Raw genomic sequence first — 17,056 nt, 5'->3', positions numbered from 1 at the left:
TGCTAAGCTTTTGCTGCTTCCTACCTATTGGTGCTTCGGAGGGATTCGGAAGCATAATCTTCCTAACACAAAGTTAAGCATCCCTCCTCGACTTCTTAAAAAGTCCTCTCCAGACATGTCGGTGGCGAATTTTTATGACCAGTCCGTCGTTCTTCTTGAAGCAGTTGAGAATCCTCCAATTCCCAATCTGGAGACCGATGGTCTATTTCGCAACCGACCTCAGTTTTCGTCCTAGCTCCATTGAAGTAGGAGGGACCCATACTGAAGTCCCCATTCCACATAGTATCTCATCCAGAGGCACAACTGACAGATTGCCGCCTTACCAAAGAGACTCAATGTCCTTAACTGTCTGAACAAGGAAGTATATTATATATTCCTTATGTTAAAACTCGATAACGAAGAAACACTAAAGATTAATCACATCAGATAGCTGGTGACCTGTGGTAGATGCAGTTCATTTATGTCATTCAATTCCTTTGCAACTAATATCTATTATTCTGTACAACTATAACAAATATGTACAGCCAATATTCAAGTTGTAATAACGTCTGAAAACCCCTGTAACTAAGAATAAAGTAATTTCTTTTTATTTTCATAATATTTTTTCTTTATTAAACTCGAACATCCTTTTTTGTTTCATTTAATGTTAATGTAAATGAATTTTCTTATTTCTACATGAAGTTAGGTGTTTTATTTGCTTTCGATTTAATCCATAATAAGAACATAACTTGTTTACAATTTAAAAACTATTGGGCAGACTTTCCACATTTTTTCTAAGGGTTTTACCGCATTTTAGATTTGTGAATAATATAAGGTTTGAAAGGACATCTTTCTATAAACAAGAAATATTTATAAGGAGTATTAAGAAATTATTTTTGTATAAGTTTTTTTTTCAGAAAATAGGTAAATATAAATAAATCTTAGAATGAAATATACATCTACGCCGACTTTTCTCTTTTTTCATAAAACAGTTTTTGTTGTAAATAAGTTGAAATAGAGAAATTAAATACAAATTTAAAAAGAATTGTAACTTTACAATACATCCATCTCATAAAACAGAAATAAGTGTTTTATTCTGACATTTTTCGACCTTGAGGTCTAAAAAATGTAATAACATTCAATGTTAAGCGTTGTAAGCTTATCCAATTCAGAGAAGAGAAAGAAGCTGTGTTTCAATTTTTCATTACAAATACGTTGAGCATATACGAAAATACATTTTCATGTGAACACACTGAAAACAAAATGATTTAAATGTTTTACCAAGTTTTGTATTTGTTTTAGAGAGAAATATAATTTAAAAATCTTAGAAATAAATGAAATAATATACATTTAAAACATATTCTTATTCTAACGTAAAATATTTTCATATAATTTTTTACATAATAATAAAGGGTATAAAGATATGAGCGCACTAAAAATACAAAAAATAAAATAATAACAAAATAAAAAACACACTTAATTTCACAAAATTTTAAAAAATATTATTTATAAAGACTAAAGGGAAATTATTTTAAACTGCTAATATTTCACCAGTTCTACTGTTTTGACATTTTTTACAAAATTTTCCTTTATAAATTTGACAGAAATTTCATAAATAGTAGATTCTTGCTGGTTATGGAGCAGAACAATTGGAAACTAGAACTTCAACATTTTACATATAGGAAAAATAAGAGAAGAATGTATTACATTGTAAAAATCACAGAGAATCAATTTTATTTGCCAATGAGGGGTATACTGTTTAAATAAATATCATTACTATCTAGACTTTCTGGTACAGGGTCAACAATATGTGAGTTCGTATACTCAGCACTTTGTACAAGTCCAATATTACAATACGTTAAACGACTAAAGTATTTCGCTTTGTACTGTAGAGAAAACGAACAACATCCAGTAACAATTTGTACAAATTCTGAGTAAACGAAAACACATAATATAGAGAATATTTTCTTATAAAAAGTATACATCTCAAATGTTGCCAAAAACAATACTTGCTAGCAATGATATATGTAATCTGTACATTTTTCAACCGAAATTCTGACTTTTTAGTCATTATCATAAAAAACTTCGTTGGGAAACGAAAACTCCCAATATTAGAAGAACACACCAATAAAATATAACAGGGATAATAAATATATTACTGTTAACAGTGAACCACGTATTCCATAAAAAAATCAAAACAAGATAAATTTTTATCACTGTTTGTGGTTAAGGGATATTTTGGAAAGTCACAATGTGTTGAGTTGTTATTATAGATTCATGACAATGAGAAAAAAACTTTTTAGATTGTGAAATCAAAATAATGTAGTTTTGAACTAAGGCAATTACAACTTACAATAACAGACAAAAATATTCTCAATTTAATTTAGAGTCTTGATTTTTACTCAGATGTTTGCAACCATTTACAAGACCTTTAGATTTGTTAAATTTCTTTATAAGAATGAATTTATCATGCCACTTTTCTAAACAGAATTCCTGTAAATTATTTCTTTGTGTGTGGGCATGCTGAGTTCTGTGTAGTTGAAGCAAATAAAAATGTATGTTTATTTATTTTCATTCGAGCATAACTAATAAAATATTCCCTTCGCTCTGCTTTCCTGTGTAAATAGATATAATTTAGTTAGAATATACTTTTTGAATGTGTATGTATTAGTGTAAAAAACCATGTTATATAAACTTAAGCCATATATATAAAAGTGTTGATGTCATCATCATCACGTCGCATGTATTTATGTTCGATAAGCCATTCCAATTGCTCTTTGATCATTTTCTTTGAAGGTAAAAACATATTTTTTAAAATATCAATTAATTCGGCCTGTAAAGAAAAAAGAAAAACAAATATTTTATCATAAAGGGAAATTTTTTGTCATGTGAGAAATTTAAATTAATTTTTTTTTTAATTTACTTTTGTGTAATTTAAATAATTGTATAAATTGTAAACACGTTTATTTTATACATCAGTGTATGCTCATCTGCGAGAAGTCTCCCTTGTCCCATCTGGGATGTTTGTGGAACAATTATATTATATATATATGTATGCTCATCTGCATATAGATGTGTTTTTTATTTGTCTTTTAAATTTTTATAGCCTGACAATTTAATTTTAATTTAGTTATTTTAATTATATCTTTGTTGGTTTTGTTCGGCTTTTAGGTCAGAAATAAAAAACATGGTTTTCGTTTTTTATTTTATTTTTATTTCTCCAATATTTCGAACGTCATCGACGATCATCATCAGGGATTTTCTTTTAAGGATAAACAAATAACATTTTATTATAAAAATATATAAACAAAAATATTTGTCTAATAATTACGTTTTCTTTTTTCTCTTTACCGACTATCGGTATCCATCTCCACTTGCTCACAACAAATTTCCAACTGATTAAAACTTTTTGTGTTTCTCAATAATATTTCTATATATCTGGGCACAGTGTTCTGTGTCCATTTTGTAGTTCATGCGCTTTTCTACTGGTACATTTATTATATGCAGCATTTCTTGCATGTATCTGCGTCTACCATTGCTTTCTTGAGTTAGAACATCCACATCCTTGAAGTTGGGTGTGTGCCCAGTCTGTGCACAATCGGCCGCAAGAGCTGTTTTTTGCTCCAAGGGCTTGTTTTTTATTTTATGATCCGATTTATGACCACTCAATCTCGTCTTTAATTTGTTTTTGGTTGTGCCAATATATACTTTTTGGCAAACGTTCGTCGAATCACCATTACACTTTATTCTATAGACAACATTAGATTTTTCTTCAACAGGCGTTGTCGATTTAGTCCGACTGAAGAATTTATTGTTTGTATTGTTGCTCTTTAGAGCCAATTGATATCGTTCCTTGTCATAGAGATTTGAACATGTAAACCTTTCTGAAAACCCTGGTATATATGTGAACCTTTTGAATATCTTTTGTTCTTTGTGTTCTTTATTGTTGAGACTTTGGAATTTTGTCTGTTGGATCAATTTTTCAATAGTTTTGTAAGGAAAATCATTCATTCTCAAGATTTGTCGTATCTTTTTTATGTTCTGTGGATGGAAAACATTGTCGCTGATGCTTAAGACTCTTCGTATAAAATTCGTGGCGGTGTTTATTTTTATTCTCCTAGGGTGTTTCGAATAGAAATTGATTAGTCTGCCCGATGATGTGGGCTTCTGATACCAATCTAGTAGTAATTTGTTACCTTTTCTGTGAATAATGGAGTCTAAATATGGCAGTTTGTTACTGGATTCACACTCCATTGTGAACCGTATTTGTTTGTGGTATGTGTTTAAAGTTGTAAGAGTTTTATCAATATGGTCCTTCTTAACTATACAAAATATATCATCAACATATTTTGTTAATGTCCTTGGTTTAATGGTTAATTTTTCCATCGTTTCGTCAAGCAGTTTCTCCATTATAATGTCCGCAATGATTGGGGAAATAGGTGAGCCCATTGGCATCCCTTTTAATTGTTCATAGTATTTGTCGTTATGAAGAAAGTATCTAGAATCCTTGATACATAAACTTACTATCTCTATGAAAAGGTTTTGAGGAATGTTCGTGTGATCCTTTATGATGTTCTACTTTTCCTTTATGGTGTTAATTGCTAGGTTTACTGGAACACTAGGGAATAAGGATACAACATCAAAAGAGATCAACACTTCATCATCAGCAATGTACTGATTATTGACTTTGGATTTAAAGTCGATTGCGTCTTTTATATTATACTTTGATTCCATCGTTATAACTTTCAAAACTCTCCCTATATATTTAGAAATTGCGTATGTCGGTGAATTCACAAAGGAACATATAGGACGCAATGGAGTTCCTTCCTTATGAATTTTCGGAAGTCCGTATATTTTTGGAGGTACCGAAGTTCTGTTAATAAGTTGGTTTTTGTCTGTTTCGTTAATTATTTTTAGGTCAAATAGTTTTGTGATTAATTTGTTGCTTTTTTCCTGCAGTCCAGTGGTAGGATCTTTTCTTAGACGCCTATAAGTACATATGTCATTAAGAATTTGTTGCATTTTTGTTTCATATTCCGTTTTTAGCATGGCTACTGTCTTTCCGCCTTTATCTGCATTGAGTATATAAATATGTTTATTTTGTTTCAGGAAGGTTGCCGTTTGACCCACTGTCTCCAAAATAAAACGATCTCTTTGGTCTAGTGATTTATTTTGGAGACAGTGGGTCAAACGGCAACCTTCCTAAAACAAAATAAACATATTTATATACTCAATGCAGATAAAGGCGGAAAGACAGTAGCCATGCTAAAAACGGAATATGAAACAAAAATGCAACAAATTCTTAATGACATATGTACTTATAGGCGTCTAAGAAAAGATCCTACCACTGGACTGCAGGAAAAAAGCAACAAATTAATCACAAAACTATTTGACCTAAAAATAATTAACGAAACAGACAAAAACCAACTTATTAACAGAACTTCGGTACCTCCAAAAATATACGGACTTCCGAAAATTCATAAGGAAGGAACTCCATTGCGTCCTATATGTTCCTTTGTGAATTCACCGACATACGCAATTTCTAAATATATAGGGAGAGTTTTGAAAGTTATAACGATGGAATCAAAGTATAATATAAAAGACGCAATCGACTTTAAATCCAAAGTCAATAATCAGTACATTGCTGATGATGAAGTGTTGATCTCTTTTGATGTTGTATCCTTATTCCCTAGTGTTCCAGTAAACCTAGCAATTAACACCATAAAGGAAAAGTAGAACATCATAAAGGATCACACGAACATTCCTCAAAACCTTTTCATAGAGATAGTAAGTTTATGTATCAAGGATTCTAGATACTTTCTTCATAACGACAAATACTATGAACAATTAAAAGGGATGCCAATGGGCTCACCTATTTCCCCAATCATTGCGGACATTATAATGGAGAAACTGCTTGACGAAACGATGGAAAAATTAACCATTAAACCAAGGACATTAACAAAATATGTTGATGATATATTTTGTATAGTTAAGAAGGACCATATTGATAAAACTCTTACAACTTTAAACACATACCACAAACAAATACGGTTCACAATGGAGTGTGAATCCAGTAACAAACTGCCATATTTAGACTCCATTATTCACAGAAAAGGTAACAAATTACTACTAGATTGGTATCAGAAGCCCACATCATCGGGCAGACTAATCAATTTCTATTCGAAACACCCTAGGAGAATAAAAATAAACACCGCCACGAATTTTATACGAAGAGTCTTAAGCATCAGCGACAATGTTTTCCATCCACAGAACATAAAAAAGATACGACAAATCTTGAGAATGAATGATTTTCCTTACAAAACTATTGAAAAATTGATCCAACAGACAAAATTCCAAAGTCTCAACAATAAAGAACACAAAGAACAAAAGATATTCTAAAGGTTCACATATATACCAGGGTTTTCAGAAAGGTTTACATGTTCAAATCTCTATGACAAGGAACGATATCAATTGGCTCTAAAGAGCAACAATACAAACAATAAATTCTTCAGTCGGACTAAATCGACAACGCCTGTTGAAGAAAAATCTAATGTTGTCTATAGAATAAAGTGTAATGGTGATTCGACGAACGTTTGCCAAAAAGTATATATTGGCACAACCAAAAACAAATTAAAGACGAGATTGAGTGGTCATAAATCGGATCATAAAATAAAAAACAAGCCCTTGGAGCAAAAAACAGCTCTTGCGGCCCATTGTGCACAGACTGGGCACACACCCAACTTCAAGGATGTGGATGTTCTAACTCAAGAAAGCAATGGTAGACGCAGATACATGCAAGAAATGCTGCATATAATAAATGTACCAGTAGAAAAGCGCATGAACTACAAAATGGACACAGAACACTGTGCCCAGATATATAGAAATATTATTGAGAAACACAAAAAGTTTTAATCAGTTGGAAATTTGTTGTGAGCAAGTGGAGATGGATACCGATAGTCGGTAAAGAGAAAAAAGAAAACGTAATTATTAGACAAATATTTTTGTTTATATATTTTTATAATAAAATGTTATTTGTTTATCCTTAAAAGAAAATCCCTGATGATGATCGTCGATGACGTTCGAAATATTGGAGAAATAAAAATAAAATAAAAAACGAAAACCTTGTTTTTTATTTCTGACCTAAAAGCCGAACAAAACCAACAAAGATAGACAGTCCAAAGGTCAACAAAAATTAAAATAAAATATTTTAATTATATTTTTCTTTAAAACTCAGAAAATACCAATTAAAATTCAGATTTTTTTATTGGATTCTAGTTGACATTTTTAGGGTTTTTTAGGTTTTCGATTTTGCTTTAAAATGTTGTAGCTATGAAAATTCTCTACCAGATTGACCTTTATGATAATTTCGTAGGTTTTGCCGTTATTGAGATATAAAAGTTCAAATTGGGAAAATGCATTGAATGTACCGCTACCTTAAAAAAACAATGTTATACATGGTGCGCCTTAACTAACTTTAAGTGAAAAGTTTTCACTGAAAACCGCTTACACCTGGGAAGTTTTTGCGGATTTTGAAACAGCAAAGTTCATAGGTGAGAAAAAATTGCTGGAGGGATTTTTAAATGAATCGCGGTCAAAGTTCACATTTTTAGGTTTTATTTAGGTTTTCACGATTTTGCTTGGAAACCGCAAGTCCTATTGACATGGGACAAAAGAAAATGTTGTAGCAGTGAAAATTCTGTACAAGACTGACCTGCCTAATATTTTCGTAGGTTTTACCGTTTTGAGATATAGAAGTTCAGATCAATCATTCAGATTTTTTCTCAGGTCTTCAGGATTTTGCTTGAAAGCCGCAAGTCCCATCGGAATGGGACTAAAGATTGGCTTTTGTATCTTTTTCCTAGGTTGTAACATTTTTGAGATATATAAGTTTAAGTAAAACCTACGAAAATACTACAATCTTGTAGAGAATTTTCATAGCTACAACATTTTCTTTAGTCCCATTTCAATAGGACTTGCGGTTTCCAAGCAAAATCGTGAAAACCTAAATAAAACCTAAAAATGTGAACTTTGATCGCGATTTATTTAAAAAGCGCTCCAATTAGCGAAAGTAGCAGTTAATATATCCACAATACACACAAAAAAACTACTAAAGTCTACTCGAATAAACGAGCAGAAATAGTTCCAACATAAAATTGAACATAACATATTTAAAGCGTCATACAAAACATATCCTGACTATCAAGTTAAAAAAAAAAAAACTTACATAAATAATTCAACCACAATAAAGAGTAAACAATAAAATATTTTATCATGAGTATAAAAAAGTAAACAATGAAGGCAATTAATTTAGCCCTAAAAATTTTTAGGAAAGAATTAATACTACTCCGGTAACTGCCAAAAGGCAGAAAGACAGCTGTGCAATCACTATGAAATAACATTCATTGCATTCCTTACTGATAAGAAATGGGCGCAGAGCTTTTTACGGTAAGCACAAGGCGACAAATTAAAAATTCTTAAGCACATCGGTAATGTATTATATGTTCTAGAGACTCGCACTTGAAATGACCTCTCTAGAAAAGGCGTTAACCTCGGAATTATTAATTGGGGGTTCCTTATTGATCTAAAGAAGACAAGCTCATGAATTAAAAACTGCGGAGACTGACACCTTATTACTTTATAAAAATGCAGCATGTTGCGTAACGTTATAAAATCGCGAAAACTACATCCAAGAAAATCACACACAAATGAAGACACATGTTGACGTACATTAAGTGAATATACAAAACGTATAAGTCTATTAAACACATGCTGAAGTTTGCTAAAAACAAACCCCAAAGCCCCAGAATATACTTCAGCACAATATAGAATAATAGGCATGACCAATGCATTACCTGATTTTCCGAAATTTCATTTAAAAATCATATTCAGAATTCTTCGTTTAAAATTCAGAATACTTAATTTTAATTTAGGGCTGTTCAAAGGCCGCCCTTCTGCTGTCGGTGTGTGTCAATTCGCTCACTCACACAATTAAAAAAGAGAGCTTTTGTTTTTGAAATGACAATTTTCAATACACATTTTTTCTATGGCAAAAGACAACCCAGCATACTAAAATTACTTGAGATAATATTACAAAAAAGTTTTAAATTGCATGTGTAATAACTAGAAAATTATCTAAACGGTATCCCATGGAAAATATTTAATATGTACGCTTATTGTAGGCTTCTCCTGTAGAAGCAGAACATTTTTATAAATATTTTTTGTTTTGATATTTTATAAAATGACACAAAACTACTTTTTTCCATTTGATCCAAAAACTTTAGCTCTGTTCCAGAACTAAAAAGTTTTTACAATTTTTACCACTTTTTAAATTTATATGAAAATCGTTTACGACTTTTACAACTTTTACGACTTTTACCACTTTATAAAGTACGGGAACAGGCTATTTACGTATGAAATTTTATAACTATCGCTTAAGGTTAACCGTCCTCGGGGGAGCCTGTAACCCCTAGAGGACGCGTCCCCAGGTGGCGGATAGGGGAATGCTTCCCAGATATGGGTGGTAAGAGGGAAATCAAATACCTCTCGCGGACCAACAGGTAGCGGTGTCTGTTTCCACAGTGGGCGGCTGCAAACAGCGTCTGTACTCTAAGAAGAGCGGCTGAAACGAGGACGGAAAACTTACAACCCATCAGAAGATAAGGGGAAATCACTGATGTATTATCCCTTGAAAACCATATTACAATGAATGCAGAAACAAACATATGGCCCTCAATCTCCGGTAACTCGAGGGTGCTAAGAATCCCCGGAGGTAAAACTAAAACGACGCTTAACATTGGTACTTGGAATGTTAGAAGCCTTTATGAGTCAGGCAAACTAAGCAACACAATATCCGAAATGGAAAGACTGAATATAGATATCCTAGGTGTATGCGAAACCTGGTGGCCGAATGTTTCGGAATTCGTATCCCATGGTGCCAAAATCTTCTTCTCTGGAAATTCGAACAAGAATCATAGGAATGGTGTTGGGATTATCATTAGAGGGAACATTTCCAAAAGCGAGGTAGGATTTTTTCCAAAGTCAGATAGGACCATGATGATCAAAATAAAAGCAAGGCCGCTCAACATCAATATAATTCAAGTATATGCTCCCACATCACACAGAAGCAATGAAGAAGTAGAAATGTTTTATGATGAAATAGAAAGTCTTGTTAAACTTACAAAACCACATGATATAAATATCATCCAAGGTGATTTTAATGCAAAAGTAGGGAGAGGTGAAGTAACTGGTGTTACAGGACGATATGGATTGGGCGAAAGAAATGAAAGAGGCGAACGACTCATTCAATTCTGTCAAGAATTCAACATGAAGATAGCAAATACACTTTTCACTCTACCACCAAGAAAGCTCTACACTTGGAAATCTCCACAGGACAGAATTGGCAACATCATTAGAAACCAAATAGACTTCATTCTTATCAACAGGCGACACTGCTCATCAATTAGGAAGGCCTCAACATATCCGAGTGCTGATGTACCATCTGATCATAACCTTTTAATGGCAAAGATACGCATAAAACTAAAAACTCATTCTAAAAAGGCACAAAGTAAAAAACTTGACTTAGGAAAACTTCAAAACCAAACACTAAAATCGGATGTATGTACAAAACTAAATACAGAGCTGAATAATGTCGACAGCGAAGATATAGAAAATATATGGAATAATGTAAAGAATACTATAAACTCAATAGCCAGAAACACCCTAGGCAATTTTATAAAACCAAAGACCAAAACTTGGATGACTCAAGAAATACTGCAGCTAATGGATGAAAGAAGAGCATTTAAAAATAAAGATTACGAAAAATACTGGGAACTAAATAGAGAAATTCAAAGAGAGATACGTAATGCTAAAAATAATCACCTAAATACTCAATGTCAGGAAATTGAAAGACTTATGAGCCTACATGACGATTTCAACCTGCATAAGAAGTTGAAAGAAGCATCTGGACAATATAGGAATACAAATCCATCTGTCCTTTTCAATAACAACAATGAACCGGTCTTTGAAATTGCAGAAAAGAAACATATCTGGAAAGAATATATCCAAACACTATTTAAGGATGATAACAGATCAAGCTACGTTAACAATGCATCAGATTATATGACAGGAAACAGCATCACAAATAATGAAGTAGAATCAGCAATAAAATCCCTTCGAGATGGAAAAGCTACAGGACCTGATGAAATTCCAATTGAATTATTAAAAATGCTAAATAACAGCAACATTGAGCTACTGACAAAACTGTTTAACTACATCTACGATACTGGTATATACCCACAGGATTGGCTAAAATCCACCTTCATAACAATACCAAAAAAACCCCATGCCAAAAAATGCAATGACTATCGTCTCATTAGTTTAATGAGTCATGCTCTTAAAATTTTTCTTAAAATTATCCAGAAGAGAATATATGAGAAATGTGAAAAGGAAATGGGAGAAACTCAATTTGGTTTTAAGGAAGGAAAAGGAACCCGTGAGGCTTTATTCTGCATACAAATACTCGTTCAAAAATGTAGAAATGTCCACAAAGACGTATTTTTATGCTTTATAGATTACGAAAAAGCATTCGACACTGTGGAGCATGATAAGCTCATGGAAATTCTCACAGCAATTGGAATCGATGAGAAAGAGATAAGGTGTATTAAAAGCTTATACTGGCACCAGACTGCCCAAGTCAACATAAATGGAGATTTAACTGAAGATGTAGCAATATCTAAAGGAGTTCGACAAGGATGCATTTTATCTCCACTACTCTTCAACATTTACTCCCAAAAAATTTTTCACGAAGCAGTAGATGGCATCCAAGAAGGTATATTGATAAACAACAATTACCTAAATAATATCAGATATGCTGATGACACTACTTTAATATCCGACAGCATATCAGGCCTACAAAATCTTGTTGATAGACTAACATCAAGTAGTGAGTTGTATGGGCTAAAAATAAACACCCTCAAAACAAAATTTATGATAATAAGTAAGAACAACGCTCATAACGAGTTGATTTTAAAAATACAAAATTTCCAAATTGAGAGGGTACAAAGTTTCAAATACCTGGGAGTTTTACTAAATGATCAATGGGACTACTCAAAAGAAATCAAATGTCGCATAGAAATGGCAAGAGATGCATTTCATAAATATAAAAAAGTCCTAATAAGCCATGATATAAATGTTGCAACAAAATTTCGTTTCATAAAAGCGTATATATGGCCAGTCTTGTTATATTCAGTCGAAGTGTGGACGTTAAAAGCGGCAGATATCAAACGACTCGAAGCATTTGAGATGTGGGTGTACCGTCGAGCACTAAAAATACCATGGGTCCTGCATGTACCAAATATTGAAGTATTGCGAAGAATGAATACTACAAGAGTATTATTAAACAACATAAAGAAACGGAAAACAGCATATCTAGGGCACATTATGCGAAACCGTAAATACACCATTCTCCAGGAAATACTTCAAGCAAACATAGAAGGAAGACGTACCAGAGGAAGAAAAGAAATGTCATGGATTCAAAATATCCAGCAATGGACAGAATTCCAGAACGCCGAAAATTTAATAAGCATTGCGAGAAATAGAGATATATTTTCCTATTTTGTTAATAATTTATAAAAACATAAATATGTAATTTTTTGACAATTGTAATATGATCGCTAACATTCGAAAATCGAATACGCAATAAAGAAGAAGAAGAAGGTTAACCGGTGTCAACCTAGCGATCTTTGTTTCCATAGTAATTTGTGTGGGACCAAAGTTGTATTATCACGAAGATACGCTAAAAGACGCATTTATGGCCCAATCGATGAAAATTTTACCAGTTCATTGGCTAAAAAACGAATCCTACAAAAAATTTTGAAAGTCGAATCGATTCCGTTTTCTTTATGTTTGATACTTTTCATCAAAAGTTTTATAATTGTAGACAACTTTTTACTCGATAAACTAAAAAATCGTTATAATATTGAACTCACCTGTAGTGTTGCATTATTCATGCGTTTACGCATTTTCATAATTTTTATAATGGCCTCCTGTACACGTAAAATACGTAGCTGAACAATAGATTGATTGTCTTCTTGTATTGAACGTTCAGTACTCAGTTGTAAACGGCCAATTAAATTCAACTAGTGAAAAAATATAAAAGAAAATTTCAAAGGTATTCACTACAATTTTTTTTACATTTTTGATGACTTACCCTGCCCCTGCGTTGTGATTTACCATTCTTGACAACGGCAAAATCTTGATTAACATAAAACAAGGTGTTCTCTGTAAAATCTTTAGGCGAGGGACAATTCGGTTCCATTAATAAAATTTGTTTCTTCAATTTGGGAAATGCAACCAGTGACCACAAAGTACGCCTCAGTTCCGGATCTTTGAAAAAGGGGAAAAATATATAATCATTTCGTATTACGATTATTTTATAAATTTCTTCTATATGACCATACCTGGTAATTCAGTGGCTAATCTTAAATTTTCATATGAAATTTTATCATGCTGTCTTTGATTCCATGCAAAGAGTACGGCCATTTGAAATGTCGTAACATCCAGATCATAACGACCAAAATTATTAACAAATGTTATTGTGCCATTACTCATATGATGATACCATTGCAATTTACGGCCGGAATGTTTTTTCTTATAGAATTCTTCTACATCTGGTATATAGTCTTCCAGTTCAAGGGGTAAACTGACTGACACACGCTCCGAACAACGAGCCCAAGCACCAGCATTTAAAATCTTTATATTAATGGCATCGTGACGACCAGTGGAATTGCGAAATTGTGTATTTAAGTCTTCACTAACCTGTGATCCAGAGGAAAAAAAAAATTAGAAATAGTTTAAAGAGTTCATAAATACCTAAAAAATTGAGTTTATAACTTACTTTAATGTCTTGGAACATACGGGCTAAACGATTCACATAGTCTGCGGGCATACCAACTTCACGCAACCATTCGACAATATCTTCTTCTTTTTCACTGTCAGCACTAGTACCCAATATTAGTCTAAAAATAGGGAAATTTCAATATTTAACTATTCCAAGTCATACATTATCTTAAAACTATAGCTGTACTATTTGTCACGAAAATTCTAACTACTGCACTATAGGTAATTTGGTCTGTTTTTGAGGCAAAAATTAATAGCGGCGGACTTATTGGCTTTTTATAAATCTTTATATGCAAAAGTAAGCTAAAACAAAGAATTACACAGTAAAATTCGGATATAGCGAACATCGGTTATGAGCAACTACGTTTATAACGAACAAAGTTTTGTGTTCCCAAAGACCCCAATGTCATTTAAATAATTTGATTTTTTATTGACAGCTCAAAGCTTAAATAGAACAGATGCAATGATGACCCATGAATCGATGTTGGTTGCATACAAATTTGTATACATCTAGTTATCAGTATATCTGTGCTACTACCAATTCGTAGAATAAAATTGTGTTAAAGAGGAGGAAAAAATATTCCGATCTAAAGCAATATTCAGTCTTGTATTATTTTACCCTCCACTATAATGCACCGAATGTTTTCCAGTATGTTTAGACTATCAAGGAGATTATGAATGTAGACTCCCCGTGAGTTTGGTCTTTCTGCCGTTTCAACTTAAAGAAGAAAGTGAGAAAACTCACTGAATATTCTTTGACATCATATGGACTACACGATTATCACAAAAAGCATAATGACAAAAAAACCGCAGCCTATATTCAATAGCGCAATTATAAAAATATCATTATGTATAAGAATACCAAACTCACCTTCTTGTTAAATGAACCTTATGATAACGCATAAATACATCCTTATTATTAACATATTTCAATACCAATAAAACATCCCTGAGACGTGCATCTATCTGTTCGCTAGTCAAACGTTTGCTTAACGGTGTCCGACGCAACAACATGTCACAGTAATTTGCCAACAATTCGGGACATTTACTTTCGGGTGCTGTATATTTTACCCCACGGTTTTGTATACCAGTGGGCAATTCCAATTTAAAGACACTCGTATCGTTAACCACCGTCTTAAATGCCTTATCGCGTGCCGTAAGGAAACGTGGATCATCATTGAAGGCGTTCTTAACCAGTGCACTAAATTTCTTAAACAATTCCAACAAGCGTTCCACATATTTTTCCGAATCTTGAGTAATGATTTCTGACGCCGATAGCATATCAGCAAGACCTGCCGAAACAATATGATTCTCTAAATCACGTAACATAGGATCAACACCATTTGGAACTCTATCAAGTAAGCGGAACATTAAATTCAAACGATCTGTTTCGTATTCTTTTATGAGTGGTGCACATTCTGCAATAATGGTGTTCATGTGATCTCCCACCAGCACTTTAACACAAGTCTGTGCCAAAACTGCATAACTACTAGGTTCCAGATACCGTTTGGCTCGAGCCTCCTCCTCTCGCAATTTAGCATCAGCATATTTCATAAAAGCCAAGACACCATTAGCTTGTTGTTGTTCTGTGGCTTTTAAACGATAGAAGGCAGTTGTAGCTTTTAAATAAGCAGCTTCAAAATTTTCTCTATAGATTTGTAATTTATCTTCAGGATTCGAACATAGATTGACGTAGCTTTCCCTTACGCCAATCACCAACTGGGCATCATAGGCATCACCATTACGTTCCGCGTGTACAATTTTCATGGCCGACTCTTGCAACCGATCTTTAATGTCTTTGAATATGTGCTCATTCCAAGAATCTAGCATCAGCTTACGCACAATGCTGTCTTCGGTGGGATTCTTTTTGGAGCTCGATGACGATGATGAAGACGCTGTTGTAGAGGAAGTGCCGGCAGCAGCAGCTGCTGCTGATGTCGATGCTGCAGACGTTGAGGAACTTGAGGCGGAAGTCGACGCCGAACAACCGGACGACGAAGATGTTTTGGATTGAAACCAATGTTCCAATTGGCGAAATGGTAGAGGCAGGTAGCTGGATTGAGTAAAGAATTTACGCCATTCTATAATGTAGGTGGTGAGAAGAGCATGTTCACCCCTCTGTGATTGGACCTTAAGCTGTGCATGGGCTATAAATTCCACAACATCGTTACGAAGGCAATCGTATATTTTAGCAGCACCTTTCTCATCCCATAAACAGACCAAATGGACGCCATAGAATAAATCCTGCCATTCGACTTGTGAAACTGTTTCTTGTTTTAGTAGTTTGAGAACAATTATTCGCATATCTGGCCATACTTCCTCGAAGGAACGCGTCCCTTTACCCTAGACGCGCCGTATAACAAACAACGATCCGCACAGACGCACGAACACAAGTAAACGACCGCATTATGAAAAGAACAAGAAAAAAGTTAGCACATAAAACAAAAGTAGATTGCATACATCATTACCTTTAACATTTTAGTTTTGAAGTTTTATTTCTAATCAACCGCAACGCTGAGCATTTATTTTGTTGTTGTATATCTCTTTGGAGCTAATTAAATTTAAGAACAAGAACAATTTCCAATAATTTCTTAAGCTTTGTTTCTTCCTAGAGCTGCCTTCCCGACGCGATGATGGTCATTAACACTGAAAGCTTTGGCAAAATAAAAAACAATTTTTTGTAATCTTATTCAACTGCAAAGCCAAAATTTAAATTAATTCATTCTAGCTTCTCGTTACTTGTTGTTTTTATTTATTTGAACAAGCAATTATCATTATTGCCTGTTTTGCAAAATAAAATTGCAAAAACTCACACACATTTAAATACAGATCAGAGACGGCCTTTGATAACAAAATTAACGGCGTTGATAGTAAACAGCTGCGAAAAGAGATAAATTCAAGGAATCAGCACTAAAAAGGGATGACTATGGGATTCAGGATATTAATCTATGGCCTGTTCCCGTACTTTATAAAGTGGTAAAAGTCGTAAAAGTTGTAAAAGTCGTAAACGATTTTCGTATAAATGTTCTGTACGGGAACGCAAAATGTGTAAAAGTGGTAAAAATTGTAAAAACTTTTTAATTCTGGAACAGAGCTCTAGAGTTTATGGGTACTTTACACGATATGATTTTTACATATGAGCTGTCACTTTGCGTATACATTTTGTATATAAAAAGTGACA

At 33.3% G+C, this 17,056-nt stretch overlaps 1 protein-coding gene across 3 annotated transcripts; it reads right to left on the bottom strand.

The window, feature by feature from the left end:
* Positions 1-579: 579 nt before the first annotated feature.
* On the bottom strand, positions 580-16,773 carry LOC141404893 (cullin-5-like). 3 transcript variants are annotated; one of them, XM_073988727.1, is made up of 8 exons: positions 16,689-16,773; positions 16,344-16,528; positions 14,747-16,218; positions 13,874-13,994; positions 13,437-13,794; positions 13,187-13,362; positions 12,966-13,115; positions 580-2,812 (listed from the first exon to the last, which is right to left on the bottom strand). In XM_073988727.1, exons 2-8 carry the CDS (start codon positions 16,350-16,352, stop codon positions 2,675-2,677), a joined length of 2,424 nt encoding a protein of 807 aa, XP_073844828.1. In that variant the 5' UTR covers positions 16,353-16,528; positions 16,689-16,773; the 3' UTR covers positions 580-2,674. The 3 variants fall into 3 exon arrangements, with proteins under 3 accessions (XP_073844828.1, XP_073844836.1, XP_073844820.1); XM_073988735.1 differs by having other exon boundaries at positions 16,693-16,726; XM_073988719.1 differs by having other exon boundaries at positions 16,615-16,719.
* Between the last annotated feature and the right edge of the window lie 283 nt (positions 16,774-17,056).

This window comes from Musca autumnalis, unplaced genomic scaffold (genome assembly GCF_047663935.1).
Source record: "Musca autumnalis isolate F117 unplaced genomic scaffold, ASM4766393v1 scaffold_1, whole genome shotgun sequence".
NCBI classification, from domain to species: domain Eukaryota; kingdom Metazoa; phylum Arthropoda; class Insecta; order Diptera; family Muscidae; genus Musca; species Musca autumnalis.
Note: the sequence above shows the minus strand (reverse complement) of the source record. Positions and strands in the feature narration are given on the sequence as shown.

Bases quoted from the DNA above. Each gene is read 5' to 3' on its own strand.
- LOC141404893 (XM_073988727.1), bottom strand. The intron at 13,995-14,746 runs GTGAGTTTGGTA...CCCTATTTTTAG, and splicing joins AAGGTTCATTTAACAAGAAG to ACTAATATTGGGTACTAGTG. The intron at 13,116-13,186 runs GTAAGTCATCAA...TTTTTTCACTAG, and splicing joins AATCACAACGCAGGGGCAGG to TTGAATTTAATTGGCCGTTT.